The 27,160-nt window shown below is 47.5% G+C and overlaps 1 protein-coding gene and 1 pseudogene across 1 annotated transcript; one reads left to right on the top strand and one right to left on the bottom strand.

The window, feature by feature from the left end:
- The first annotated feature begins 10,382 nt into the window (after nt 1–10,382).
- On the top strand, nt 10,383–11,578 carry LOC123453028 (annotated as a pseudogene).
- Nucleotides 11,579–21,709: 10,131 nt separating this feature from the next.
- Nucleotides 21,710–23,707, bottom strand: LOC123403342 (fatty-acid-binding protein 3, chloroplastic). The gene is made up of 5 exons (XM_045097287.1): nt 23,484–23,707; nt 23,159–23,257; nt 22,915–23,058; nt 22,584–22,798; nt 21,710–22,095 (listed from the first exon to the last, which is right to left on the bottom strand). The coding sequence occupies exons 1-5, from the start codon at nt 23,650–23,652 to the stop codon at nt 21,934–21,936; spliced, it is 789 nt and encodes a 262-aa protein (XP_044953222.1). The 5' UTR covers nt 23,653–23,707; the 3' UTR covers nt 21,710–21,933.
- Between the last annotated feature and the right edge of the window lie 3,453 nt (nt 23,708–27,160).

Raw genomic sequence — 27,160 nt, 5'->3', positions numbered from 1 at the left:
GAAATAAGTTCGAAATCTCCTTGTATGGAAGCACAACTCGAGAGTTATTTGCTACATAAATTAGTTGAAAAATAATCGGTGATTACATTATTTGTTTTCCTTCGAAAAATGTACTCAATTTAGACATTTCAACCACATGAAAGTATGTTTGGTAACTCTGAACCAAATGTTTCCAACAATTATACTGTGTCTATTTCAAAATAGAGTGATAACGCATGCAAACATAATGATAGACCAATTAGTTTTCTATTCCTTCGTTGCATGCATGTGATGTCTTAATGATCCCAGTAAACGAAAAGAAAATTCATTTACAAAGCAAGACATTAAATTTTATCTTGATACCGGTAATCTGGGTTTGTGTCTTTGTACAAGTAAATGGAGGGAGTACTGTGTCTATTTCAAAATATAGTGCATACAAATTTTTTCAGTCCAACTTTGTACAGTTTGACCAAGCTTATAGAAAAATAATCAACACATATAACACCAAATAAATATATGTTTCATGATGTATAAAATGGTATTGATTTGTACTGTGAATATTTACATCCATCTTTCTCTATAACTTGGTTAAGCTATACTATAAAGTTTGAGTTCGGACAAAATCTATATCCACTATATTTTTCCAATAGTGGGAGTCTGGCAAAATAATAGCTAATCTATATATTTTTTCCACCACTTCAAAGTTACCGTTTCAAACGTCTACCAAGCTGCCTCTGGTCATCCCCTAGAAGATGTGCATGTCCACCACAAATCAAGTTCCCACTTAGCTCTCTTTGAATTGATCCAGAGTTACTTGTCTCATCGTTACTAAATGTTTACACAAAGATGATTTTCCTGCTAGTATCTCTTAAAAATAAATAACATTTTTTATGATAATCAAATAGTATTTCGAAAACTGGCTTGAGGCAGCAGATCTATTGCTAAACAAACAAGTCTAGTACAGTATCCAGCTCGGCTGTGACAAGACTTGGATATAGGTCTTAATGAACTGGCTAACCTAGGAATCAGCGGCACGTTCGGTTAATCTGATGGCGTCTAGGCATCAGCAACTTGTGTTCAATTGTTTTAATCCTTTAAATCAATGAGACTCTAAACATGTCTAGGCTGTCAGGCTAATGAGAAGACTCAGACGAAGGTCCTATGGTACTCATTAGTAATCTGCCGATCACTGGAGGCCTGTCGCTCACGTTACCCCAACATAGGGCAGCAGGATGCATCAAACTGTTTGAACGAATCAATGCCCCAGCTGTCTCATGGAGATCCACATCCGTGATACAACAACTCAATTGGTCAAGTAGCTAGCTAGATTTACTACTCCCTCCACAAAATAACTGTCTCAACTTTGTACTAGGCCTAGTACAAAGTCATACTAAGCTTAAAACATTTATTTTGGGACGGATGGAGTACTTGACAAGGTAACAAATGAGCGTTTACTGGGGTATGTATATAGTATATGGCACCTAGAGATCTGTGATTTGCAAGCAAACATATGGCTTGACTTAACCGACAGGCAACAGAAAAAACACATGCAAGCACGTTGATCAAACATCGAACAAAGAGATTCCTCGAATGAATGAACTTATCTGCACTTAATTTTCCCAGTGGTTTAATTATCTATGTGCATTGTTGCTTATGCTGATTACCTAATTAATTATTGTTCTAATCTTGAGTTTCCATCAATTATACTCTATCTGTTCCAAAAATATGCATGCATATTTAGCTGTCCCTTGTTTAAAAAGTTTGATTGAACAAGTTTATAGACGAAAATATCAACACCTATAATACCAAATAAATACAACGTCAAAATATGTTTCATGATGCATGTATCAAATGATATTTATTTGATATTGCAGATACTGATATTTTTCTCTATAACTTGGTCAAACTTTACAAAGTTAGGCATAGGAAAAAAAACTATATCCACTATATTTCCGAACTGCGTGGGAGTATAAAACAGTTTTGACAAAATAAAAACCTACCTCCTTCCCTCTACTTCAGTTTTACGATTTCTAATATCTATCCAGGAGCCTCCATTTCATCGCGCTACAAGATGAACATGTACGAGTGAGATTCAAAGATGCCTCTAGTCTATATCTACATGAGATTCAAATATATACTAAGCAAACAAGTCTAGCTGGTACAGTATCCAGCAGCTTGGTTGTGACAAGACTTAATTATCTAGCTACTCCCCCGGTTGGTCCGAGGAATCAGCTCCACGTTCAGTTAACGTGATGGTCCGAGGAATCAGCACCAAGTTGTGCATGAACATCTTGGGACCTCCATCGATCCAAGTTGACTTGACTCAGCCATTGGATGGAGCACATGCAAGCACATTGATCCAGCGTGAAACATACTCATTTGAGAAAATAATGAGTACTCTCATCAGTTTTCATTCTCATATATAAATCCTTCTTGTTTTTCGTTTAACATATGGCCAGTTTTTACTTTTTTATACATGCTTACATGGTTATAATGATCCAGAAATGCTTTCTTGGAGAGGATTTCACTGAAGAGGAAATTTGGGTAGCATCACTCATTATGCTACTACGGCGGCCCCATGGTCCTGATAGTTTATCCTTCCTCTTTTATCAGAAGTTTTTGTACCTTGGGCAAAAAGGATTTGATGGCCCTGCTGTTTAGTTTGAAGTGAATGTCAAATATTTCTATGGAATCTAGTACAGATGAGTCCAAAAGAGAATTCTAAGATTCATAATCTTCTCAAACAACCCAGTTAAGAAGAAAGAGTTCCAAAATTCTCTTTAGACTCCTTTAAATCATAGGGGGGACCCTAAACATGCTGGCCTAGTCGATCAGACTCATAAAAGTACTTGGACGGAGCTAAGTCCTATGATACTCGTTAATAATCTGGTTGATGAATGGAGCCCCTCCCTCACGTTACCCGAACATGGGAGCAGCCGGATGCATCGAACCGTTGAACGAATCACATAAAGTGACATAACATTGGGGTCGACGGATGCTCAGTGATACAGCAACACAATTGGTCAACTAGCTAGCTTGATTCACTACTTGACAAGCCAACAGATGAGTAATACTATGTTTACATAAAGATGTGTGATTTGCAAGGAAACATGCATGGCTTGCCTTCACCGACGGGTGAAAGCACATGCAAGCACGTTAATCGAAAGTGGAAAGGTGGGATTCCTCGTGTTAGGAATAAGCAACTTAGTATTCCCATGAGGCCATAGGCCAATATATATACATGTACAGGTTATGGACTATATGCAGGAAAACCTCTTATATATTGGGATAAATACAAAAGGGTACATGAGTTGTATTATAACTCTAACACCCCCCTCAAACTCATGGTGGATGAACAGCACTGAGTTTGGAGAGATAAAAGCCATGTTGTGCTCTAGTCTGGGCCTTCGTCAGGAAATCCGCCAATTGTAACTCGGAAGGCACATACTGAAGAGCAACAACCTGATCCTGCACAGCAGCACGCACATAGAAAGCATCAACACCAATATGCTTGGTGAGCCCATGCTTCACAGGATCGCGCGCAATGCTAATAGCACCTGTACTGTCAGATAAAAGCAGAGTCGGTGTAGTGACAGAAACACCAAAATCCTGAAGTAACCACCGTAACCAAGTCACCTCTGCCGTCAAAAGAGCCATCGCTCGCAACTCAGCCTCTGCACTCGAACGGGAAACTGCAATCTGTTTCTTCGTCTTCCAGGCAATGAGAGAACCACCAAGAAAAACACAGTAAGCAGAAAGTGAACGGCGATCGGAAGGATCACTAGCCCACGTAGCATCCGAATAGGCCTGAAGCTGTAAAGAACTGGAGCGAGGAAAGAATAAACGATGAGAGATCGTGCCCCGAAGATATCGGAGAACACGGAGGAGATGACTATAGTGAACCGATGTGGGAGTAGAGACAAACTGACTCAGAATATGAACCGGATAAGAAATATCCGGACGAGTGACAGCTAGATAAACAAGACTGCCAACAAGATGACGATAGCGCGTCGGGTCAGGCAGGGGATCACCATCAGTAGCAGAGAGGTGAACATTGAGCTCCATAGGAGTCTCAACAATGCGCTCATCAGTAAGAGCAGCACGAGCAAGAAGATCCTGGATATACTTTTCCTGGGATATAAAAAAGCCATCAGAGGTAGAAGAGACTTCAATCCCAAGAAAATAGCGAAGAGGTCCAAGATCAGACATAAGGAACTGCTCACTAAGACAAGCCTTGACAAAGGCAATATACTCAGGGTCATCCCCAGTGATGACCATGTCATCAACATAAAGAAGAAGAAGAGTCCGACCACGAGGAGAAAGGTGAATAAATAATGCTGGATCATGAACACTGGGTGAAAAACCAGCGGCAGTCACCACAGAGGCAAAACGCTCAAACCAGGCTCGGGGGGCTTTCTTAAGGCCATAGAGAGAGCGACGAAGACGGCATACCATGCCATCAGGAACAGAATACCCAGGTGGAGGTTGCATGTACACCTCGTCACGCAGCTCACCATTAAGAAAAGCGTTCTTAACATCAAGCTGAGAGATAGACCAATGGCGTGTAGAGGCCACGGCAAGAAGTGTACGAACAGTGGTCATATGAGCCACAGGAGCAAAAGTCTCGTCATAATCACGACCATGCTCCTGCTGAAAACCACGAGCCACAAGACGAGCTTTGTGACGCTCAAGAGAACCATCGGAGCGAGTCTTTACCTTGTAGACCCACTTACAAGTGATGGGACGGACTCCAGGAGGCAGGGAAACAAGATCCCACGTACCTGTGCGTTCAAGAGCAGCAATCTCCTCAGCCATCGCAAACTGCCATTCAGGATGAGCAACAGCCTGATGATAAGTAGTCGGCTCAAGAACAGCAGCTCCAGCTGTGGAAAAGCCTAAGCGATCAACAGGCGGACGAGGACGAGAACGCAAGCCATAAGTAGGCTGAGACGAGGATGACGGCACATCCAGAGAAGCATCCACAGAACGTGAACGACGAGTGTAACACTGAGGAAAAGATGGAACAATGGAAGGAGGAATCGCTAAAGTAGAATCAGAGAGTGGCGACGAAGAAGTCACCGGAGATGAAGGTGTAGAATCCGGTGACATGCTAGACGAGGAGACCGTGGAAGATGGTGGCGACAAATCGACTGAAGGTGGAGAAGCAGAGGGAGCAGAATGAGTAGGCAAAGGCTCGACGAGTGTGATACGCGTGTCAGGAAAAGTGAGAAAAGAGATATCCTCGACTGAAAAAGTCGAGGAAGATGAGCGTGGGTAGAAGGGACGAGACTCATCAAAAGTCACATCCCGAGAGATACGTATCCGACGACCGATAGGATCCCAACAACGATAGCCCTTATGCTCATCACTATAGCCTAAGAAGACACACTCAACAGACTGAGCGGTCAGTTTGGTGCGTTCGCGGGGGGGCAAGAAGAACATAGCAAACACAACCAAACAAGCGAAGCGTCGAATAATCGAGGGACCGATCAAAAAGACACTCGAAAGGAACACCACCCTGTAGAGCAGCGGAAGGCTGGAAATTGATGAGATAGGTGGAGGTGGAGACGGCCTCAGCCCAAAAATGCGGCGGGAGAGAGGCAGCAATCATCAATGCACGAGCCGTCTCAAGAAGATGATGATGCTTGCGCTCAGCCACGCCATTCTGAGCATGAGCACCAGGACAAGAGAATTGAGAGAGAGTCCCTTGCTCAGCAAGAACACCACGCAACATCTTAGAGATATACTCGCCAGCAGAGTCAGCACGAAACACACGAATGGGAGAAGAGAACTGAGTATGAATCATGGCAGCAAAACGCTTATAAATGGACAACACCTCACTACGAGAAGTCATGAAATAAAGCCATGTGTAACGAGAGAAGTCATCTATAAAAATAATATAGTATTTATGACCCCCTTTCGAATCGAAGGGAGCCGGACCCCATACATCGGAATGGACTAAATCAAAAGGACGCTTAGACACTGACTCACTATGTGGATATGGTAACTGAATCTGCTTGCCAAGACGACAACCCTGACACTCTAAGGAGGCATCTCCTGAGACAGACCCCAGAAGACCTCGACGAACTAACGACGACAAACGAGAACCACACAGATGACCAAGGCGATGATGCCACTGCTGGAAAGAGCCAGTAGCCGAGGCGACCAAAGCGGAAGAACTGGCGAGAGAATGGGCGGAGGAAGGAACATGAAGCCAGTCCACCTCCCAAAGGCCCTCAGAATCACGGCGGCGAGGGCCAGCCCCAACCAGAGTGTGCGTGCGACGGTCCTGGATAGAACAAGAGTCAAGATCAAGGATGACACGACAACCAGAATCAGCAAGTTGAGCAGCGGAAAACAAATTCATGGTAAGTCGAGGAACATGAGCAACATCAGGAACAGAATAAGAAGGAGTCATAAGAGTGCCTCTACTAACGACAGGAAGGGGAGTACCATCAGCGGTGAGGACATGAACAGGAGAATCAAGCGAACGAAGAGAGGACAGAGTGGAAGAATTAGAAGTCATATGAAAGGAAGCTCCAGAGTCCAGAACCCATGGGGATGTACTTGACTGTGTAGAAGGTGGTTGCTCAGTGCGGGAAGCCTCAGCCACAGAACCAGCAGTACCCGTTGAGGAAGAACCTGAAGCAGCGAGCAGACGCTTAAGTCTCAGAATATCCTGCTAAGTCAAAGCGATGGCTGAAGCTGTCGAGGTAGATGACGAAGTCGCTGGAGATGGTGATCGCGCCTTGCGCAAGTGTTTCTTCTTCGTGTAGCAGTTCAGCTCAATATGACCATCATTGTTGCAGTAGTTACAATGTGGACGGGGGCGACCTGAGCCGCCAGAAGGAGTAGGCAAGAGCGGCGGAGCAGTCGAGCGAGAAGGGGTCGGTGCAGCAGGTGGTGTAGAAAAAGTCCGAACAGCGAGCACCGAGGGAACCTCCAGCAAACCAGCACCACGTAAGTGAGTCTCCTCAGCACGAATCTCAGAAAGCGCCTCCATGAGAGAAATACGGCCACGAGCAAACAACTGAGCACGCCGGGGCTCAAACTCCTTACGGAGCCGAGACAGGAACTCGTAGACGCGATGAAACTCCAAGTCGGCCTGTACAGCCTGGCAACAGGGGCAAGTACGACAACCAACACTGCGGAGAGAATCAAGCTGGCGCCAGATAGCAGAACTCTGTGCATAGAAGTCATCCACAGTAGAGTCACCCTGATGAAGAGCATGCTCCTGACGGACCACGGAGAGGTATAAGGCATCACCAGAGGGCTCATAGCGCTGACGAAGGCGGGTCCACATCTCAAAGACAGTAGGAAGGCCCAGAAACTCAGAAGCAAACTGAGGCAGAACACTAGCAGTGAGAACAGCGGCAGCACGAGCATCATCATCAAGCCACTGGGTGTAACCGGACAGAGCATCACGATACACCTGAAGAGCCTCCTCATAAGCCAAGACCTTCTCATCATAAGCACTCACAGCGGCCTCATCAGCAAGCTGAGTCGTATCCTTTGCGGCCTGAGAAGCATCCGCAGGAAGAGCCGGTGGGATCGGCGGGGTGGGAGCCATGGGAGGAACCGGACATGGCGGACAAGAGACCTCGCCGGAAAGAAAGGCCCATAGGCGGATGCCACGCATGTGAATGCGCATGAAGCCAGTGAACTCGGTGTAGTTAGTGCCATCAAAAATCACTGGACAACGAGGAACAACAACGTAGCCGGATGCAGCAGACTTTTTTTTTTTGGTCAACGAAACGCGTCAGACAACAGGACGCGATCTGGCGCGGATGGAGTCGAGGGCCAGGGGCGGCGCAATCTGAGGAGATGGGACGCGGCCGTCTCTGCTGGTGGAAGCCGCCTGTGCCTCTAACAGCCTGGAACCGCTGGGATCGGGACAGGCCGAGGCGGCAAGATCCAGCACCGCAACGGGATCGTGGCGGGTCGCGTCAGGAGGGGGCGGCGGCCTCGAGTCGGGACGTCGCCTGGAGCCGCTGGGATCGGGGCGGGCCGGGGCGCCCTGACCAGCGACGGGAGACAAGGCGGCGTGACCTGCGCGGCTGAGGGGAGGAAGAACGACGGGGCGCACCCTGACCAACGACGGGAGACGAGGCGGCACGACCTGCGCGGCTGAGGTGAGGAAGAACGATGGGGAGAAGCCGACGCAGCGAGGGGGGCAGGCTGGAGATCGAGCGGAGCCTGCAGAGGGCAGGATGAACCGAGCAGGAGGGAGGAGCTCGATCTGAGCGGCGGCGTGGGATTGGATCAGCATGAGTTGCGCGTGCGAAAAAATAACCTAAGGCTCTAATACCATGTTAGGAATAAGCAACTTAGTATTCTCATGAGGCCATAGGCCAATATATATACATGTACAGGTTATGGACTATATGCAGGAAAACCCCTTATATATTGGGATAAATACAAAAGGGTACATGAGTTGTATTATAACTCTAACACCTCGAACGTATGAACTACTAGTCTGCCTAAGTATGCCAGTAGTTAAACTAACTAATGTATGTGCATCGAATCTAGGAATCTGGCTGGAAAATATATATACTGAACTTTCCTATCCTTTTTGTTGTATCAAAAAATCATGTGTACTAATAGCTTCTGAAATCATGATCGATTTTTTTTTCTACATACAGCTAGGTTCTGCACTTGGTGATCATGAGCGGCGTTGTCAATGACGTAGCATTGCTCACGATGGAGTATATGAAAGGCAAAGGTTGATTGAATTAGTTAGTTGTGGTTTGAGTAAGATGGATGCACACTGGCACATAAGCTAAGCTAAGCCTCCAACTGCCAATTCCTGTATCCAACAGACGAGTGATGTGCATCCAAATAACAAGAGTGAAAAGGAAACGGAGATGGGTAGTTCCAATCCTCTCTGGAGGAATTTTAACAAAAGGTGATGCGCGTAGGGTGGCGGCTGGTTATTCATGGATGGAATGGAAGTTGCATGCGACAATGCGTGTGAACCAGGAGAGAATCATGGCAGTACCTCGCCTCCGTCGCCGGCCAGCCTGCTCTGGCATGATGTAGAGCTGGAGGCGGTCGAGAGGCTGCCTCTGCCCTTTGTCCTGCAATCACGGGTGGACGCTGCGCCTGCAGGGGAAGAGGGGAGTTGTTTCTTTAGAGCATCTACAGCGGCACTAGAAAAATCCAGGCACTCAATCCTCCAATTTCTTCATATACATCAAGATGTATATTAAAATCTTAAATCTATATAAAAGTATGCAAAGAAAAAATCACATACTACATAGATTAACTATCCTAATCCTTGTCGGAGATGTCCACTATCTCCATGTCCTGCTCCGGGTCATGGGCGTCCTGCCTGGCTCCGGTATATGGACGGTAGCTGCAGCTCCGACTCTTGTGGCTCCTGCAACTTCTCCATGTCGGCCTCCGCATCCATCTCTGCGTCGAGTTCTGCGAAAAGAGTGACGGTCCCCGGCCGCTCGTGCCGGATGAAGCATCGGTTGGCCTCTACATAGGCCTCCTCCTAGATTGCCTACGCCGAAGTCGGCCTCCGCATCATCCATGTTGAAGCACGGAGCCGGTGCCAGCTCATCCTCCGGCTTCTCGGCCTTGTCCTCCTCCAGATCCGCCATCTCCATCGAAGTCGGATGTTGCTCCTCTCCCTCCTCCTGCTCTGCCTGCTCCTTCTCCTCCTCCAGCTCCAACGAGTCCGGAGGAAGCCCGGTAGCGATGCGAACGACGCGCCTCGCCCGAATCTCCTGCTCGATCTGTTACCGATGCTTTGGCATGAGCATGGCATATGTGGTTATCTTCTATCGGAGCATGACGTAGCCGGAGAACGTGGAAAGAGCGGCGGAGTGAAGAGAGAGGAGGTGGATGCGCTTGGGCTGATGGTGCATAGAGGGAGGTGGATGCGCTTGGGCTGATGGTGCATAGAAGGAGGTGGATGGGCTAGGGTTGGGGGACGTCGAGTGGCTTAAATAACCGGATTTGACCTCGGGTGGAGAGTCGAAGCTTCATCACGCGTGGTTCACCCCCCCTCCCCCTAGACACACCAGAGGAGACGCCCATCGGACCGTCGGGCTTTCAGGCGATTCCGCATGTGACCTGATTGTCAGTCCGATGAGTCTGACGTGGCGGACGTTCGCAGATGCCCAATATCCACCCCATATTTAAACTGAATATGAGGGGTGTCGATCAGCCCAGGTGTTTGAGGCGCTCGTGTGGATTGATTCGTCCGGGTGTTTGAGGCCGGTTTAGGGTGTCCCACCATAGATGCTCTTAGCCAGCACATTTCTTTTCCTTTTTCAATTTTATGAAAGATAGATATAAAACCTTTTGAATTAACTATTAGAAAAAGGAAAGAAAACTCAATCCGACCTCACCTGCTCATCAGCATCATGGCGATGCCGGCGCCTGACGCAGCCATGGCCTCCTCCACCTTCAGCCTCCATCCTGATTTCTTCATCAACTTCTTCCGCCACCAGAATCGCGCCAAGTACCAGGCCGTACGCTTCTCCAAGCCGATAGACGCTTCGATGGTCCTTGGGTGCGTCGTCGGCACACAGCGCGGGCCGACTGCGGGGATCGTCGACAGCCTCGACATCCCGGCTCGGCAACCAGCCGCCCCGCCTTCCAATAGAAAAAGGGGAAGAAGGACCGGCACCCATGAAATCTACAAGGTCTTGATGGACAATGCTAACGGAAAAACAAGAAGAAGAGTTTTCTATCTCCTTCGTAGAATATCATCTCTCTCATCACAGATATATCTCCATGTGACTCTCTATGATCGTGTGCTGCACGCTGCTCGACCCATCTTTGTCAAATCAAACTGCACACTTAAGTTTCTAGACCCAGACAGGAGTAGGATGTTTGTCCACCACCACAATGGATGTTTTCTCTGTCACCCGAGCCAATCTGCTGCCGACTCAGGTGAGAATGTGACGCTTCATGAAAAAGAAGGAGGAGGCACGGACACGCATGGTAGGCGTCGGTCGGTTAGGACGATGCTTCTCGAAACTCCGTCGAGTTTCACCATGTTCAGTGTCGACGCGCGGTTTCTTTAGTACCCCTATGAGATGTGGCCGTGGTTTGCTCATCTCAGCGATTGCACGCGCCGCAGTCTCTACCCTCGGTTTCATCAAGCTTGATAACAAATCTCTTGCCTGGGATGCTGATGGCAAGGTCCTGGCAAAATTCACTCTATGATCCATCACTACACATACACATGCACGGATGGTCGAGAAGAAACTCAAGGTCGGTTGTTTTTTCCATGCACCTATTGTTCATGAGTTGATGTGGGGACTAAATTATGTCCTAAATGAATTCATACCTGAAGAAAGGGACAACCTGACTGACGAATGCAATCTCCCACTAAGCCAGGAGCTGGAAGAAGATAAGAGCTTATGGATTCAATGTCTCGCCACGAATGATTGACATGGAGTTCATAAGCACCGCTGGCCACTTGTACATCACAGAAGTACATCACAGAAGTTAATTTGGAAAGTCTTTCATTGTCCTTGCGTCATATATTTGCCCACCGCTTTCCTGGGAGTCTCGCATGTCTGACCTCGAGTTTGCGAAAGCCATTGCAGATGATCTCCATTCATCTCGGACAATATGAGGTTCACCAATTTTATTTTGGCAGCTCCTGAACTGAAAAATCATGGCCTGAAAATAAATTTTGGTAAAAGCGAGGTTTTCATCCTCGGATACCCCCCTAAGGATCAACACCGGATTGCAGATAGCCTAAACTGCAAGTTGTCGGCGTTCCCCAGAATTTATCTGGGGATGCCGTTGGCCGAGTCGAAGATCCTGGCGAGCTGATTTGATCCCCTAGTGGGTCGGGTTGTGTCTCGTGCCGAGCCGCGGCGAGGGTTGTTTACCTCCAAAGGGAGTAAAACGGTGCTCATTAGTGTGAATCTGACGAGTCTCCCATGTATATGATGGGGATGTACATGCTTTCGAAGAGCGTTCATAGCTCATTCGAGAAAGAACTCGCCAGGTTCTTCTGGCAGGCTTCGAATGGCCGCCAAATATACCACATGGTCAAGTGGGCAGATGTTTGCCTGCCCAAGGACTGAGGGGGTTGGGGATCACGGTCTCCCGTATTATGAATACGACCCTCTCGTGCTTCGGTGTGTATGGCGGATCCTTCGTAGTGACAGTGGATTGTGGTTAATACTCCTTCAAGCGAAATACCTGAGAGGTGAACCGCTCCTAGCTTGTTCTTGCGTCGATAGATCTCAATTCTGACGGGCGATCCAAAAGGTCAAGGAGGAAATTCGACTAGGAATTTCCTTCTCTACAGGTAATGGGGACGGGACCCAGTTCTGGTTGGATTCATGGGATGGAGATGTATCGCTCATGGTGGGATTCCCGCCTTGTTCTCCATCTGCGCCGACCCTTCCCTTCTCGTCTCTATGGTTGTCTGCCTAGGACAATGGGACATTAGGTTCAGGGGTGCTTTCGGCCAGGTAGAAACGGTGGAGTGAAACCGCCTGCTTGATACCTTGCCTTAGGCTCTTCCGGACCATCTGAACACAATGGCCTAGAGCCTTTCCCGTCTAGGGAATTCTCGGTGAGCTTGGTATATATGGCTCTATGTCGCTTCCCCATCATCCCTTGGCTCGGACGGCTATGGAAGGCACCCCTACCCCATAAGATCAAAATCTTTTGTATGGCAATTACTTCGTAATCGGCTACCTTCAGGGACAGAAGTACGTAAATAGCACGGCCCTAGGGACGGCATGTGCCCCTTATGCTCGGTCTTGGAGACCGCAGCCCACATCGTCTTCACATGTACAGCGGCAAGGGACATTTGGGAGTTCATACGCGAGCTCTTCGGCATGATTGGGAAGCCCAAGACCTCGCAGAGTTCCTCCAAGCCAGGGCCAGCCAATCTGGACAACGACACATCTTATTTTGGCTGATTTTTGCTGCTATGTCGTGGACCCTTTGGACCACTCACAATAAGATGGTGATTGAGAGGATCTTCTTGAGGCAGACGCCTGACTCTTTCTTTAAACTCCTTGCGTTCCCGCAGTACAGACATCCACTTTCTAGGCAGCGAGACCGGGATTGTCTGGATGGCATGCTGGATGCGGTGCAGGCTACGACACGTTGGCTGGCTTCCCAGGAGGGATGATGTGCCCCCGCCACCAGGTGGCTTTTTTTCTTATTTCTTTTATTTTAATTGGGCGAGAATGTGTCGGTGCCCAAGCTTTTATGAGAGTGAATGTGTGTGGTTTGTATGTCCCGTTGCTTTATCTATATAGTGCGGCGAAAGCCTATTTCCGAAACTGAAAAATCATGCTATATTGCGTCTCAAGCATATGGAGGCAACATCTAGTGAAGATATTTTGGCGATACCCGACAGGAAAGATTCATGTCTCGGGTGTATGGAGCCAGTAGCTAGTGAAGATTTTTTGGTTGTTCCTAAACGAAAGAGGTCATTGGAGTTCTGGGGCGAAAACCTGAAGCCAATGGCAAGAACCCGAAACTTCAAGTTAATATTGAGGTTATGGCTTCAAAATTAAAGGCCATGGGGAAAACATGAAGGAGGTTGGCAGTGATGATCATTCTGATTCTAATTCGAGTAAGAATGACAGTGTCGATGGCATCCACTCTTATTTAAGACCAGATCATCGATGACACGTGTTATTGCATCCATCTGTTTTAATCTAGAATGGTATGAATTTATGTAATTATAGGAATATTAAATTTAACTTGCATATTGGTTAGTGGTTAATTTATTTTTTGGAAGAACATTTAAATGTTGAGACTCTTCGAATACGATGAAAAGAAGATAAACTAGTACAGCTTTCTCAGGACCCTTTAACACCTATCTCTGATGATCCTTGGTGGTCTTTCATTCTTCCCATCAACATCGATCATCAGGGCCGGCCCTGTGTTTCGGGAGGCCCAAGGAGAACTTGACGACATGTGCCCCTATATCCTAAGACTATGTATATATGTATGTCAAAAAAAAACCTTCAATGGTTAAATTTTCAAATCACTTAAAATGATTTGCTTTTAGGTTTAATATCCTAAAATTAAGAAGAGAAGAGGATACAAAGAATTAGAAATCTATACATAGGATGATTTCTATACATCGGATGATTGGAATCCTAAATGTGTAGTACATAGAATGACAAAACATTAGGATACAAGCTACAGAATAAAAAGCTACTCAAACCGGGCTTTGGGGGAATCGGAGATGGACCAGGATTCAAAAAGTACATCGATGGAATCATGGATACATACCGCGGTGCACTCACGGCTCACATACATATACGTATTGCCACCTTGCCGGATGTCGAATGGCCCCACGGCGCACGCAGCAGCGGTGGTCGAGGCATCGAGTGAAACGTCGACGGTCGATCAGTTGCCGATGTTACAAAGACGAACAGACACCGAGTCAGTAACAAAGACACAAGACGAGATCTTTCATTGATCTGTTTCAGAAGCGGAACGAGCGCCATGCCTTGCGTCTGGCCAGAGGTGAGGCTTCGCATTGCTAGCTAGCTAGCTATCTCAGGGCAGGCTCATCTCATTTCTTTTCTCATGTATAATTTTTTTCAAAATAATTTTTTTGGCTATACTATATATGTATCCTACATCATGGGCCCCCTCCTGGCGTGGGTCCTAGGCCGTCGCCTCGCCGGTCATACACAAGGGCCGTCACTGTCGATCATAAGGGATGCATAGTGTAAGAAATATACTTTGATATTAAAAAGGTAAGAGTGAAAATTGTGCTGCAACCGTAGGAGAGATATGCATTCTACTATTATCACTTTCTCTAGTGATTTCCTTGTCCTCGCCCTCTTTGTCGTTATTGCTAGTGTTCACCCTTATTATTGGAGATACTGGTAGGATACTCTGTTATAATTTGACCAAGGATATGTGAAAGTGGTTAGTTGTAGTTTTGAGTAATAACATTGCTTCCATCCATAGTAGCATCAGGCTGCTCATAGTGGAGAGTAACATATAGTAGTATCATGCATATGTTACTATTGTATGATACTATCTTCATAGTGCATAGTAACATAAACTAGTATCATAGGTGATCTCATTTATTAACATGCATGACACATAGTAGCATAGCATTTAACATGTTACGGTATCTACCTATGTTACTCTAATCATCTCTCTCTTCTTTAATTACTTGCCACATCATCATGTTTGCTAGTCCCAAGACTATGTTACTAGCTATGATACTATGGATATAGCCTAACAGTCATGAACAGTTCAATCATACAAGTAAATAAATTGTAGAGAAAATTAAAATATTTTTGGGAATACAGAAAAACTTACATAATTGTACAGAGTGTGGGAATGGACAAAAATGAATTCATTAGTTAAAAAGAATGTATGTATATCGACATAGCAATTGCCCGCTCGAAAGATAAAATTTACAAAACATGGTACAATTTTAGGACATTTTCGGAATGCCAGATAAACCAGTATTCCCATTAATTCATCGATGGGAGTAGCCTTAAGCAAAGGCTTAAATTCATGTGAAAGCAGAAAGTTGAAAGATAACCTTGAGTCACGGTAAAAGCTTAAAAGTCTAAAAGGCCATCAGGTTAATCAGCACACAACACGATCTACCTAGCACCTTGTCAAACCCTGCAGTGTTAAATACTACATAAAATAGGGACCAGAAACACTGCAGTGTTTCTTATTTTTTTTTTTTTTTTTTTTTGCAAATAGTGTTTCTTATTTTTATAATTGACCAACATGTTAGGCTGTTGCCATAAGAAACATGACCACTGCGAGAGGAAGAAGGGTGATAGGAGAGCATGCAGGAGGAGAATAAGTGTATATGGAGGCGCACGTGGTAGATAGATTTGATGCAGGAAGAAACACATACCCCTGTTTAGCGTTCCTTCACACATGACGAACTGATCCACGATGAATGACTCCGGAAACCGGTGATTGATTGCCTCGCCTTCATCGCCGAACAAACAGTCTGCTGATGCTCCGCCTCCGCCTGGCGCCTCTCCCACCGGCCGCAGCCGAGGAAGTTTCAAGCAGACGGGGCGTCTGCCTGCCGTTATCGCCCTCGCCCCCGCCGTTCTTCAGCTCATCCCCTCGCGCGCTGGACTGGACTGCGTCGATCCCGCTCCTCCGGTCGATCCCAGCTTCCCAGCGCACGCATCGACCTGCCTCGATCCCGCACGGATCCAATCGAGGTTACACCGGCCGCCTGGCGTCGAGAGTCCGGGATGGAACCAAACCGCTGCTATCTGCTCCCCGCATCTGGAGTCCGGGACTGGGTTTTTTTTGTAGTTTTATGAGGGCAGAAGTCCGGGACTGGATGGAAAAAAAATTTGTGATGGAGGAGGAACTATTTTGGCCAAGCCGTGTAAAGGGCTCGCTGACGGCCCAACGAAGCGCATGCCTTCGTTTCTGTTGACATTAGTAGTGGGTTTTAGGCCCATAAAAGAATTTCAAAAATCTTTAAGGTTTCATGTAGATGGTGGCATGACAAGGTTGTGGTCGGAAGTTTAGTCTCACACCGTTAGTGGAGAAGAAATTGGACCCCTTTATAAGGGTCTCTCTTCTACATGCTATTGAAAAGTGAGCAGAGAAGAGGCCCCGCGCACTCCTCCTCCGCCGCCCGCCACTGTCAATCAAGAATGGAGGGGGCAGACCAACCATTACATAGACAAAGAAATTGGATGTTGGGGACGTCTATGACTGCGTCGGGGGCGGAGGGTGGCGGCGTCGGGGCGGCTGTCATCGGGGGTGGAGGATGGCGGCGTCAGGGGCGGCCGCCGTCGAGGGGGGAGGTTGAAGGCGTCGGGCGCGGCCGCCGTCGGGGGTGGAGGATGGCGGCGTCAGGGGCGGCCGCCATCGGGGGCGGAGGGTGGCGGCGTCGGGTGTAGCCGCCGTCAGGGGCGGAGGTTGGGGGCATCATAGCGAAGGTTGGCAGCGGCGGAGAGTGCGGGCGGGCCGAGCGAGGCAGGAGGACGTGGGGTGGCAATTAGGGCTAACGAAAACTGTCAATTTTGTTAACAACGTTTGTAGACCCTTGATAAGGTAATTAAACGGTTTAAATTAAGAGTTGGATCTGCCCTCTCGTGCTTTTATTAGTAGAGATTCCACTAGAATAATACTTTGTGTGGCAGGGAGTGTTTTCTACGGGCTTGCTAGCTTAACTAGCAAGCTACGTCAGTCTGCACATAGCTAGATATTTTCTAGCTATGCCTCCATGCCGACATGCATTTGATATTTTTTTGTACACCGCCGGGTCAACATTAGGTAGGCAGGCATGCACAGTTGGTATCCTTCTACAAGTCTTGTATTCTCACTCCGATCCACTTGGACAGACTTTTCCTCCATTTATGCATGTGGTATACAAGGTATAAACGTAGGCCGCTTAAACCTTTTTTCCTTCATTTATACATACACATGTGGTGTACTGCTTATAAGCTAGACAAGCAACGACTACCGCGCCCCCTCAGCGTCCCGGAGCAGTGTATATTTGACGTACTCGAGGACGTCGAGAGGACACGCTAGTCGTCGATAAACAAATGGCCCACGCCAAAAGCTCATCGCAGCTCACCTGCGCACCCCAAGGAGGAAGCCGCAGAGTAGAAATCTCAAGCACCGCCGCCCAACGTAACGGTTATGGAGGAAGCCGCGGTGCAAGAATCTCAAGCACCGCAGCCCAACGCGACGGTCATGGAGGAAGCCGCGGTGCAGGAATCTCAAGCACCGCAGCCCAACGCGACGGCCATGGAGGAAGCCGCGGTGCAGAAATTTCAAGCACCGCAGCCCAACGCGACGGCCATGGAGGAAGCCGCGGTGTAGAAATCTCAATCACCGCAGCCCAACGCAACGGCCATGGAGGAGGACATGATGCAAAAATCTCAAACACCGCAGCCCAACGCAACGGTCATGGAGGAAGCCGCGGTGCAGAAATCTCAAGCACCGCAGCCCAACGCAACGGTCATGGAGGAAGCCGCGGTGCAGAAATCTCAAGCACCGCAGCCCAACACAACGGTCATGGAGGAAGCCGCGGTGCAGAAATCTCAAGCACCGCAGCCCAACGCAACGGCCATGGAGGAAGACACGGTGCAGAAATCTCAAGCACCGCAACCCAACGCAACGGTCATGGAGGAAGCCGCGGTGCAGAAATCTCAAGCACCGCAGCCCAACACAACGGCCATGGAGGAAGCCGCGGTGCAGAAATCTCAAGCACCGCAGCCCAACGCAACGGTCATGGAGGAAGACACGGTGCAAAAATCTCAAGCACCGCAACCCAACGCAACGGTCATGGAGGAAGCCGCGGTGCAGAAATCTCAAGCACCGCAGCCCAACACAACGGCCATGGAGGAAGCCGCGGTGCAGAAATCTCAAGCACCGCAGCCCAACGCAACGGTCATGAAGGAAGACACGGTGCAAAAATCTCAAGCACCGCAGCCCAACACAACGGTCATGGAGGAAGCCGCGGTGCAGAAATCTCAAGCACCGCAGCCCAACACAACGGCCATGGAGAAAGCCGCGGTGCAGAAATCTCAAGCACCGCAGCCCAACGCAACGGTCATGGAGGAAGACACGGTGCAGAAATCTCAAGCACCGCAGCCCAACGCAACGGCCATGGAGGAGGACACGATGCAAAAATCTCAAACACCGCAGCCCAACGCAACGGTCATGGAGGAAGCCGCGGTGCAGAAACCTCAAGCACCGCAGCCCAACACAACGGCCATGGAGGAAGCCGCGGTGCAGAAATCTCAAGCACCGCAGCCCAACACAACGGTCATGGAGGAAGCCGCGGTGCAGAAATCTCAAGCACCGCAGCCCAACACAACGGCCATGGAGGAAGCCGCGGTGCAGAAATCTCAAGCACCGCAGCCCAACGCAACGGCCATGGAGGAAGCCGCGGTGCAGAAATCTCAAGCACCGCAGCCCAACGCAACGGCCATGGAGGAGGACACGATGCAAAAATCTCAACCACCGCAGTCCAACGCAACGGTCATCGTGTATCTTCCGCAGAAGATTCCACGATGTAAGCTCGCGCGACCGACCAGCCCACTCTGATGCGCAAGTCTCTAGCACGGCCGCCCAACACGGATGCCATTTTTCATCGCGTGGTGAGCGTTAATTATGCGACTCGCTGAACCATGATGATGCACTTGTTTGTTATTGGAAATAATGGAAACAACCAAATTGTCCGTATCCATTCCAACTATGTAGCATATATGAGAACCGTTTGTTCTTTCCGGTAATAAGCACTACTCTAGTCGCTCGTATCGTGTGTGGCTGTTATGATTTGAGTCGGTTTGTATTTCTGTCTAGTAAGTGTTACTCCCTTTGTTCCTAAATAAGTGGGACGATTAAGGATGGGAATAAGTTTACCTTCGGAGCACATAAGGTGCATCCTTCCTCTGTTTGGCTATAATTTACCGGGATCTAGTTTTCTCTGGCTCATATAACATGTTTTTAATTGATCTGGAAGCTTAAATAGCTCAACTGGAGAATATTACATTCCTGTTGTTTGCAATTTCAGGATGATATTGTGATATGACAACAAGAGAGGCTTTAATTTGTTGGTTACGTACTTAGCACGGCTGGAATGTTCGTTTATAAGATGTACTAACTAAAATAAATTAGCAGCGAGGGAAAAGACTAAAGGCCTAATAACTATAGGTAAACATGAGCCTTTCCTGTACATATTTGGTTAGTTGCCTAGCATGAGATACATGAAGCTTCAGGTGTCAAGTATCGTAAAAAGGGAGGGTACATCTTCTATGCCCATGGCTTCTTTCTTATTAATCGGCTGCTCTCTTCACGAATTTTAGGATCTTCTCAGCCCATGGCTGCTTTCTTATTAATCGACTGCTCTCTTCACGAATTTTAGGATCTTCTCTGCCCATGGCTGCTTTCTTATTAATCGACTACTCTCTTCATGAATTTTAGGATCTTCTCTTCACGAATTTTAAAATCTTCTCAGCCCATGGCTGCTTTCTTATTAATCAACTACTCTCTTCATGAATTTTAGGATCTTCTCTGCCCGTGCCGCTTTCTTATTAATTGACAGCTCTCTTCGCAAATTTTAGGATCTTCTCTGCCCATGGTTGCTTTCTTATTAATTGGTTTTGGTTGTTTGAGCATTGATTTTAGTCACACCAAGAGAATTTGGAGTAGGGCAATAAAGATTAGTCCCCGCACACTACCAGTTCAACGAAATGCCGCCCACCCACTACATACCGCAGCGAGGCCGTCTTGTCCCCTCCCGTCCGGTCCATGCTGCCACCATTCCTCGCGTGCTCCATAGCTGCCGGTCTTGAGGATTAATAATTGGAATGTGGGTAATCTGTGGATCTATGAGCACTTTTGTTTCTGTAGGTAAGTTCTGATGAAGGGGAGAGGGGTAAAATGCTTGAGCACAGGGAATTGCTGTGGGATGATTAAGGTTGTGAATAAGTTTAGCTTCGGAGCACATAATATGTACCCTTGCTCTTTTTGGATATTAGTTTAGGTTGTTGGTTAGGTATTTAGAATGGCTGGAACGTTGGTATATGAGGTGTACTAGTAAAAAAAATAGCAGTGAGGCAACATACTATAGGCTTAACACCACGCGACCTCGCCGGCAATGCGGGGCTCCACTGGATCCAGGTATTCCTGCCTGGGGTCAGATGTCAGGTCTTCGGACGGAGGAAGCACCGGCGGTGGGCGTCTAGCTAGCCCTAGAAGTGCCGAGGGAGGAAGTCGGAGGCGGAGAATGGAGTTCGGTGGTTCGCTGGAGGAGGAAGAAGACCGAGGTGGAAATAGTCCAAGCGTTCTGGAATGATGTCGGATTCCTAACGCTGGCGTCGCCTTTCTGGACGAAGAGGCCCATCATCGCCGTCAGGAAAGACACCAAAGGAGGTATCAGAGATGGCTGAACCGGTATCGTCGTCGAAACCTACGTCACGTTTCTGCTTGCTTATTAATTGTTTTCCTTACTTTTTTTACCTTTTCTTCTTTTTTATTTTTTTCTAATTTCAAAATTTGAAATAAATGTTCAACTTTTTTAAATTCTTCATGTTTTCAAATCATTTGGTGTTTTATCAAAATATGTTTGAAATTTCAAAATTTGTTCACAATATCAAGAATTTTTTAAAAAGTTTTCACTTTTTTCAATAATTGTTCGAGGTGTCAAAAAATGCTATATTGGTGGAAAGAATCCATCACCGAGAGGTAATTCAGTTAAGCTATATATATATAGTACCACATCTACGGTATGTGGTGAAGCTAGAACGTGGCAAAACACAGTAAGAACTGTAACTGTATATGGTTGCAAATAGAAGCAGTGTCAAGTGGGAAAACCCCTGGTAAAAAGATTGGTCTTTCTTTAATAGACCGGAACCCTAAACCGGCGGCAAACTCTGATTCTTGATTCGAACTGCTTCGGGACACATTTTCATGGACACCTCCTACTCCTATTGTCATAACTTTCTCACATGGGCTCTAAATATGGGAATGCATATGTCCATTTCGACCATCTAGACGAGAAATTGCATCATGGTGCACTCTAGGCTATGATTCACCGCAAGGTAGATACATCTTTTCTTGACCAAAAACAGTAGGGAAGAACTCTGCTATGTCATTTTCATTTATAGTAATCAGTGATGGAAATATACAGAGGGAAGTTACACAAGGTAGATACCAATATTAACATTCCCTTTTATTTTGGAAAAACTAAATTCACCTCTAGACATGGCAGTAACCTTAACGATAAAATTTGTTGGTGATCAGACAGTTAGAAACACATGACATGGTACGGATACTCATATTTCAAATGTATTAATTTGAGTTACATGAGACATCCCCCTAGTAAAAAAAAAAAAACAAATCCCCGAAGTGTAACACAGATATGCACCACCACTTCCGAATATATGAGATGCAATTATCCAAGAAAACCGCTATAGTATTTATTCACCACTCTGCAATCTTGAGGGACCATACATGATCCTGCTCTGCACGTCACTCTGTAAGGATAGCTTCTAGCAGCTGAGCAGTGGAAGATCTCAAAGTGGGGGATACGGGAGAGCTACCGAAGAAGCCATCATACAGAGCATAACTGACAGTGGCTGATTTGACCTCAGCGTCGATTTGGGATGGACATTGGTCCGTCGAAACCGAGACCTACAGAAGCACGAGTTAGAGGATGAAATATGATGTATGCAGCACCGTTGGCGATCAAATTCAACAAACAATCTGTCTCCCTGGTTTGGAAATACAAGAAAGTAATTTACCTGAATCGGCATTACTAATTTACCGAGGAAATAACAAATCCTAATTAACAAGCTGATTTTGGGAATCAAAGACTTCAGAGGTGAGACACAGCTTGAGAAGACCGGCATTCAGATTATTCAGAGTTATTCGCAAAGGAGATGCTATGATTAAATTCCCTTTCAATCTTTCAGTCAATAGGAAAAATGCGATGTCGTTGCAGTGAATTAATTCAATCTACTACTAAGCCTGGACAAAAAAAGCAGCATCTTAATTTCACAACAAGATATGCCTTGTGCTTTCTTGCTGTGGCCGCACAAGAGTATTGTTTCCTACCAACAACTCTAGACGAATTTGATTAAAATTTTGAATACAGAGGGGCTGGTTGTTAAAGAACTCACCAGCATTCTTGAGGGTTCCAACCAAGTTAAATAGATGCGTGTCCCCTGTTTGAGATTGCGCCCCAGAAAGCTATTCCGGAAGGTCGACAGTGAAGATTCTTCCTCAGCGGTCGGTTTCTGGATCCGGCGAGCAATAACGGCATCCAAAGCCTTGACAAAGGTCTTGCCATCAACGTCTCTAACCAGAGTTATGCTCAGAGATTTCACAACCGGTGCTGCAATGCATTGCATGCACAGTACGCAGTTTGATCAGCATGTATTATTAATCACAGATCCACGAACCCACTCCTCGGGCTATTTGCTACTTGGATCGAGCCTGGCTCGTCCTTACCTTTAAAAATGGAGTCGAAACCCGAGGACGCATCGAAAGTGTCGAGGCCAACCTTTCTCCTCCATTGCTCGGTGTCTAGCCCGATGGAGATGTCGACGTAGAATGCCGCGGCGTATACCTTGACGAAGAACTTGTCTCTGTAACCTAGAGTGAGCTAAAATTCAAGTCGCAAACTGTAAAAAACGCTACGCATTTATGCATGTCAACTATCTCGAAAGAAGGAGATCCTATGTAATGTACGTACCTGTGCCGAGGATGATGAGAGGCTCTGCGTGGCCCGGAACAGTCAGCTCCCTGGAGAACTTCACGTTCGTCGCGCCTTCTACGACATAAGCGTCACCCGCTACCGGCGAAAGCAAGTGCAAAAGTACAATAATACGGGTTTAGAAGGCTAATCTTTGAACGATAATAGCACGGAAGTTGCTCAAAAGGGAAAGCATGGAAGTAAATTTCACACAACTCTGGAGAATTTCACGTTCTCTGAAGTTTGACACCGGAATTAATAGATCGGAGTTACGGGTTCTGGATGCAGCTAATATGTATGGTGTGGCGATGTTGGGGTGCCTCACCTGGGCCTCCTCCGGCCGCGAACGAGATGTGCATGTGCTGCGGGCGCCGTGCGCCGCCGCGGCATCGGCCGGCCGGCAGGTCGCAGGGTGGAAGGAGACGCGTGCGGCGGAGCGGCCTGGCGGGTGCAGGGCCGGCCAGCGGAGAGGGCACGACGGAAGCGACGATCATGGCGGAGCAGCGCTGGTTGGGTGAACGCGCGAGTCCCTTATCCAATCCATCTTATCCGTAAATTGGCCCTCGGGGGGCTCGGCCCCAAAGAGCCTGGCCCAGATGGGTTGAGACCCTCTGCTCTGCCCAGATGGGTTGAGACCAATCCTTAGAGCAACTCTAGCAGACCCTGTATAATTGTGACCTGCAAACGCGTTTTACAGTTCGACGAAGCGGGGTTTTGCGGGACGAAATGTTGCGCTGCAGAACGGAACCCGTATAATCAAACTGCATAATTTAAAATAAAACACTCGCGGGCGAAATTGGAACCACAGTCTACATAGAACATGATCATACAAACTACATTCACAGCCTGCATCACTTACTAGAGGGGGGGAGCACACTTACCGGAGCTCATCGGAGCTCACCAGAGCTACTAGCTATCCTACCGCACTACGCAAAATTGAGCTCACCGGAGTCGAGCTCGTGCGGTAGTAGATGCGCAGTGCGCTCAGTCGTCGTCGTCGGAGGAGGAGAGCTCGATGTAGATGGGCTCCTGCGCACTCGCTTCGCGGCGCCACTCCTCCACCTTGTGGCCGAAGGCGAGGGCCGATGCGACACCCTGCTCGTAGAGCATGGTGTCGATCTACTCCTCCCTCCGACGGCGCTGCTGGTCCTCTTCCGCCTCTCGTGCACTCCGCGCCAGCAGCACGGGCAAAAGGCTATCCGCCTCCGCCGGAGGGAGGAAATACTCCAGTCCGACGGTGGCCCCGGGACGTCGCTCCGGCACCGCCTCGGCCCCCGGCTCCATCTTCACCGACGGGAGCTCTTCGAGCTCCCTATTCACCGGGGGGAGAGAGGAGCACGAGCGCGAGCTCGACGCCTCGAAGGAGTTGCCGGAGAAGAGGCGGCCGCGCGCGCGTTCTTACTCCTCTGTCTCGCGACGGAGGAGCGACGGCGGCGGCGTCTGGCCCCACTGCGTGTACCAGCGGGCGGCGCGCTTACGGGCGGCGTCAGATCTGACGCAAAGAGCCCTCTCAGGGTCGTCGTTCGTACGGCTACCGGAGTTGGTCATTACAGGCGGTGGAATGGAGCGGCTACGCGCGGAATGGAGGCGCGCGGCGGCGGATTGGAGGCGTCGGCGGTGAGTTGGGGGGACTTTTCGCGGCGGCGGAGGGATAGGGTTTCGACCCGCATCCAGCGGTCGAACCCGCAGATATACCGGTCCAGCGCTCGCGTTTACGGGCCACCGCAAAAAGTTTTGCGGGTCGGGCTGCGTTTGCAGTATCTGCTCTGGCAGGAAAAACAGCCCAAACCCGCATACTCGCCAGATTTTTTGCGGGCCGGGCGTTTTGCGGGGTCTGCTAGAGTTGCTCTTATGGCCTCGTTCTTTCAAGTACGAGGTTATGTGGGAAGGGCATTCAACATGGAATAACACCGAAACAGATACATGGTCATCCCGAGGATCTTCAAATAGGGTGGAGGAACTGCATGAAAAGCTTCGGGTAGTAGCTCATGATTTATGACGATGGAATACTGACACCTTTGACAGTGTTCGCAAAGAGATAAAACCCTAAACCTAGAATTGGAAAAACTACGGGCTGATTCCAGCCGTTCTACACCCACACATGTTGAACTAAAGATAAAAGAGAAGATGGTGGAACTCCTACACCAGGAAGAGATCATGTGGCAGCAGAGGTCCAGGGTGGAGTGTCTCACCTCGGGGGACAAGAACACTAATTTTTTTTCACCTGAGAGCTAGTATTCATCGGAAGAAAAACATGATCAAGGCGTTGCAAAGCTCGCTGGGGGTGTTAACTGCAGATCGTGGGGAGCTGCGGGCATAGGTACAAGACTTCTACAAGACCCTATATACCACCAAAGGTGTTAGCAATATGGATGATGTCCTGGAGTGTGTACCGAGGAAGGTGACGCCGGAGATGAACGATATGTTGTGCGCCCTGTATTCCAGTGAGGAGGTCAAGATCGTACCGTTTCAAATGTACCCGACTAAACCACCTGGTCCGGACGACTTTCCGGCTAATTTTTACCAGAGGCATTGGAAGCTATGTGGTACACAGGTAACTGATGGACTGCTCAGGATTGTAAGGGGGGAGGATAGCGTGGAGAGTATCATAGATACAATACTTGTGTTAACTACTAAGAAAATTCTTACACGTAGAACTTTACCAATAGCGTCTGTTTGGGTCCCCACACAACTTGTAAGTACTAGTAGTGTTGTGTTTAAAACATGCTACTGGTATCACTTAGCAGTAGCATTTGTTTTTATAGGACACGCTACTCGTAACTGTACGACACCACACCGCCAGATCAAGAGATATTACCAGCGCCGGTCGTCCACCCAGCGCTACTGTTAATGCCAGATTTATAACACCTCGTCTTGCCAACGCGCTGCTACCTCTTGACCTTGTGTTGGTTTTTCCTTAAAGAAAAAAGGGTGATGCAGCAAAGTAGATAAGTATTTACCTCGGTTTATTAAGAACCAAGGTATCAATCCAGTAGGAGGAACAAGCAAGGCCCCAATCGTAGTACCTACACAAATAATCAAACTCTTGCACCCAACGCTAAAAATGGGTTGTCAATCCATTCAGAGTTATTTGCAAGGATGAGATCTGATAGAGATAGATATAAAAGATTGCGGAAACAAAAGTAAATAAATTGAAGCAAGATATTTTTGGTGTTTTTGGTTTATAGATCTGAATGTATAATATGGAAAATAGTCCCCGGGGCTATAGGTTTCACTATAGGCTTCTCTCATAAAGGAAAATAATACGGTGGGGGAACAAATTACCGTCGAACAATTGATAGAAAAGCAAATAATTATGAAGATATCTAAGGCAATGATTATGCATATAGGCATCACCTCCATGTCAAGTAGACCGAAACGATTTTGCATCTACTACTATTACTCCACATGTCGACCGACTCCTGCCTGCATCTAGAGTATTAAGTTCATGAAGAACAGAGTAACACATTAAGTAAGATGACATGATCTAGAGGGGTAAACTCAAGCAATATAATGAAAACCCCATATTTTTTTCCTCGATGGCAACAATACAATACGTGCCTCGCTACCCCTACTATGTCACTAGGTGAGGACACCGCAATATTGAATCCAAAACTAAGCACTTCTCCCATTGCAAAAATAACCAATCTAGTTGGCCAAACCAAACCAATAACTGACTTGCTAAGATATGAAATCATGCATATAAGAATTCAGAAGAGATTCAAATAATATTCATAGATAATATGAACATAAACTCACAATTCATTGGATCTCGAGAAACACACCGCAAAAGAGTATTACATCGGATAGATTTCCATGAAGATCATGAAAAACATGGTATTGAAGATCAAAGAGAGAGAAGAAGTCATCTAGCTACTAGGGACGGTGTTCAGGGAGGGTCTGACAGACCCACTAGCACCTGAGCCCACCATGAAGAAGGAGAGGAAGAGACTGTCGAGAAAATGCAATAAAACTGCCAATGTTGCTTCTAGGAGCCAGCCG

Source organism: Hordeum vulgare, chromosome 1H, assembly GCF_904849725.1.
Source record: "Hordeum vulgare subsp. vulgare chromosome 1H, MorexV3_pseudomolecules_assembly, whole genome shotgun sequence".
Classification (NCBI taxonomy): domain Eukaryota; kingdom Viridiplantae; phylum Streptophyta; class Magnoliopsida; order Poales; family Poaceae; genus Hordeum; species Hordeum vulgare.
The sequence above is the reverse complement of the archived record's forward strand: the minus strand, read 5'-3'. Positions and strand labels throughout refer to the sequence as shown.

What these genes read in the sequence shown, in the direction of transcription:
- LOC123403342 (XM_045097287.1), bottom strand. Translation starts at nt 23,652, where the DNA reads ATGATCGTCGCTTCCGTCGTGCCCTCTCCGCTGGCCGGCCCTGCACCC. An exon ending in CGCGGCCGGAGGAGGCCCAG is followed by an intron (nt 23,258 to 23,483) that starts GTGAGGCACCCC and finishes TTTCGCCGGTAG; the next exon opens with CGGGTGACGCTTATGTCGTA. An exon ending in TTTCGACTCCATTTTTAAAG is followed by an intron (nt 22,799 to 22,914) that starts GTAAGGACGAGC and finishes AATGCATTGCAG; the next exon opens with CACCGGTTGTGAAATCTCTG.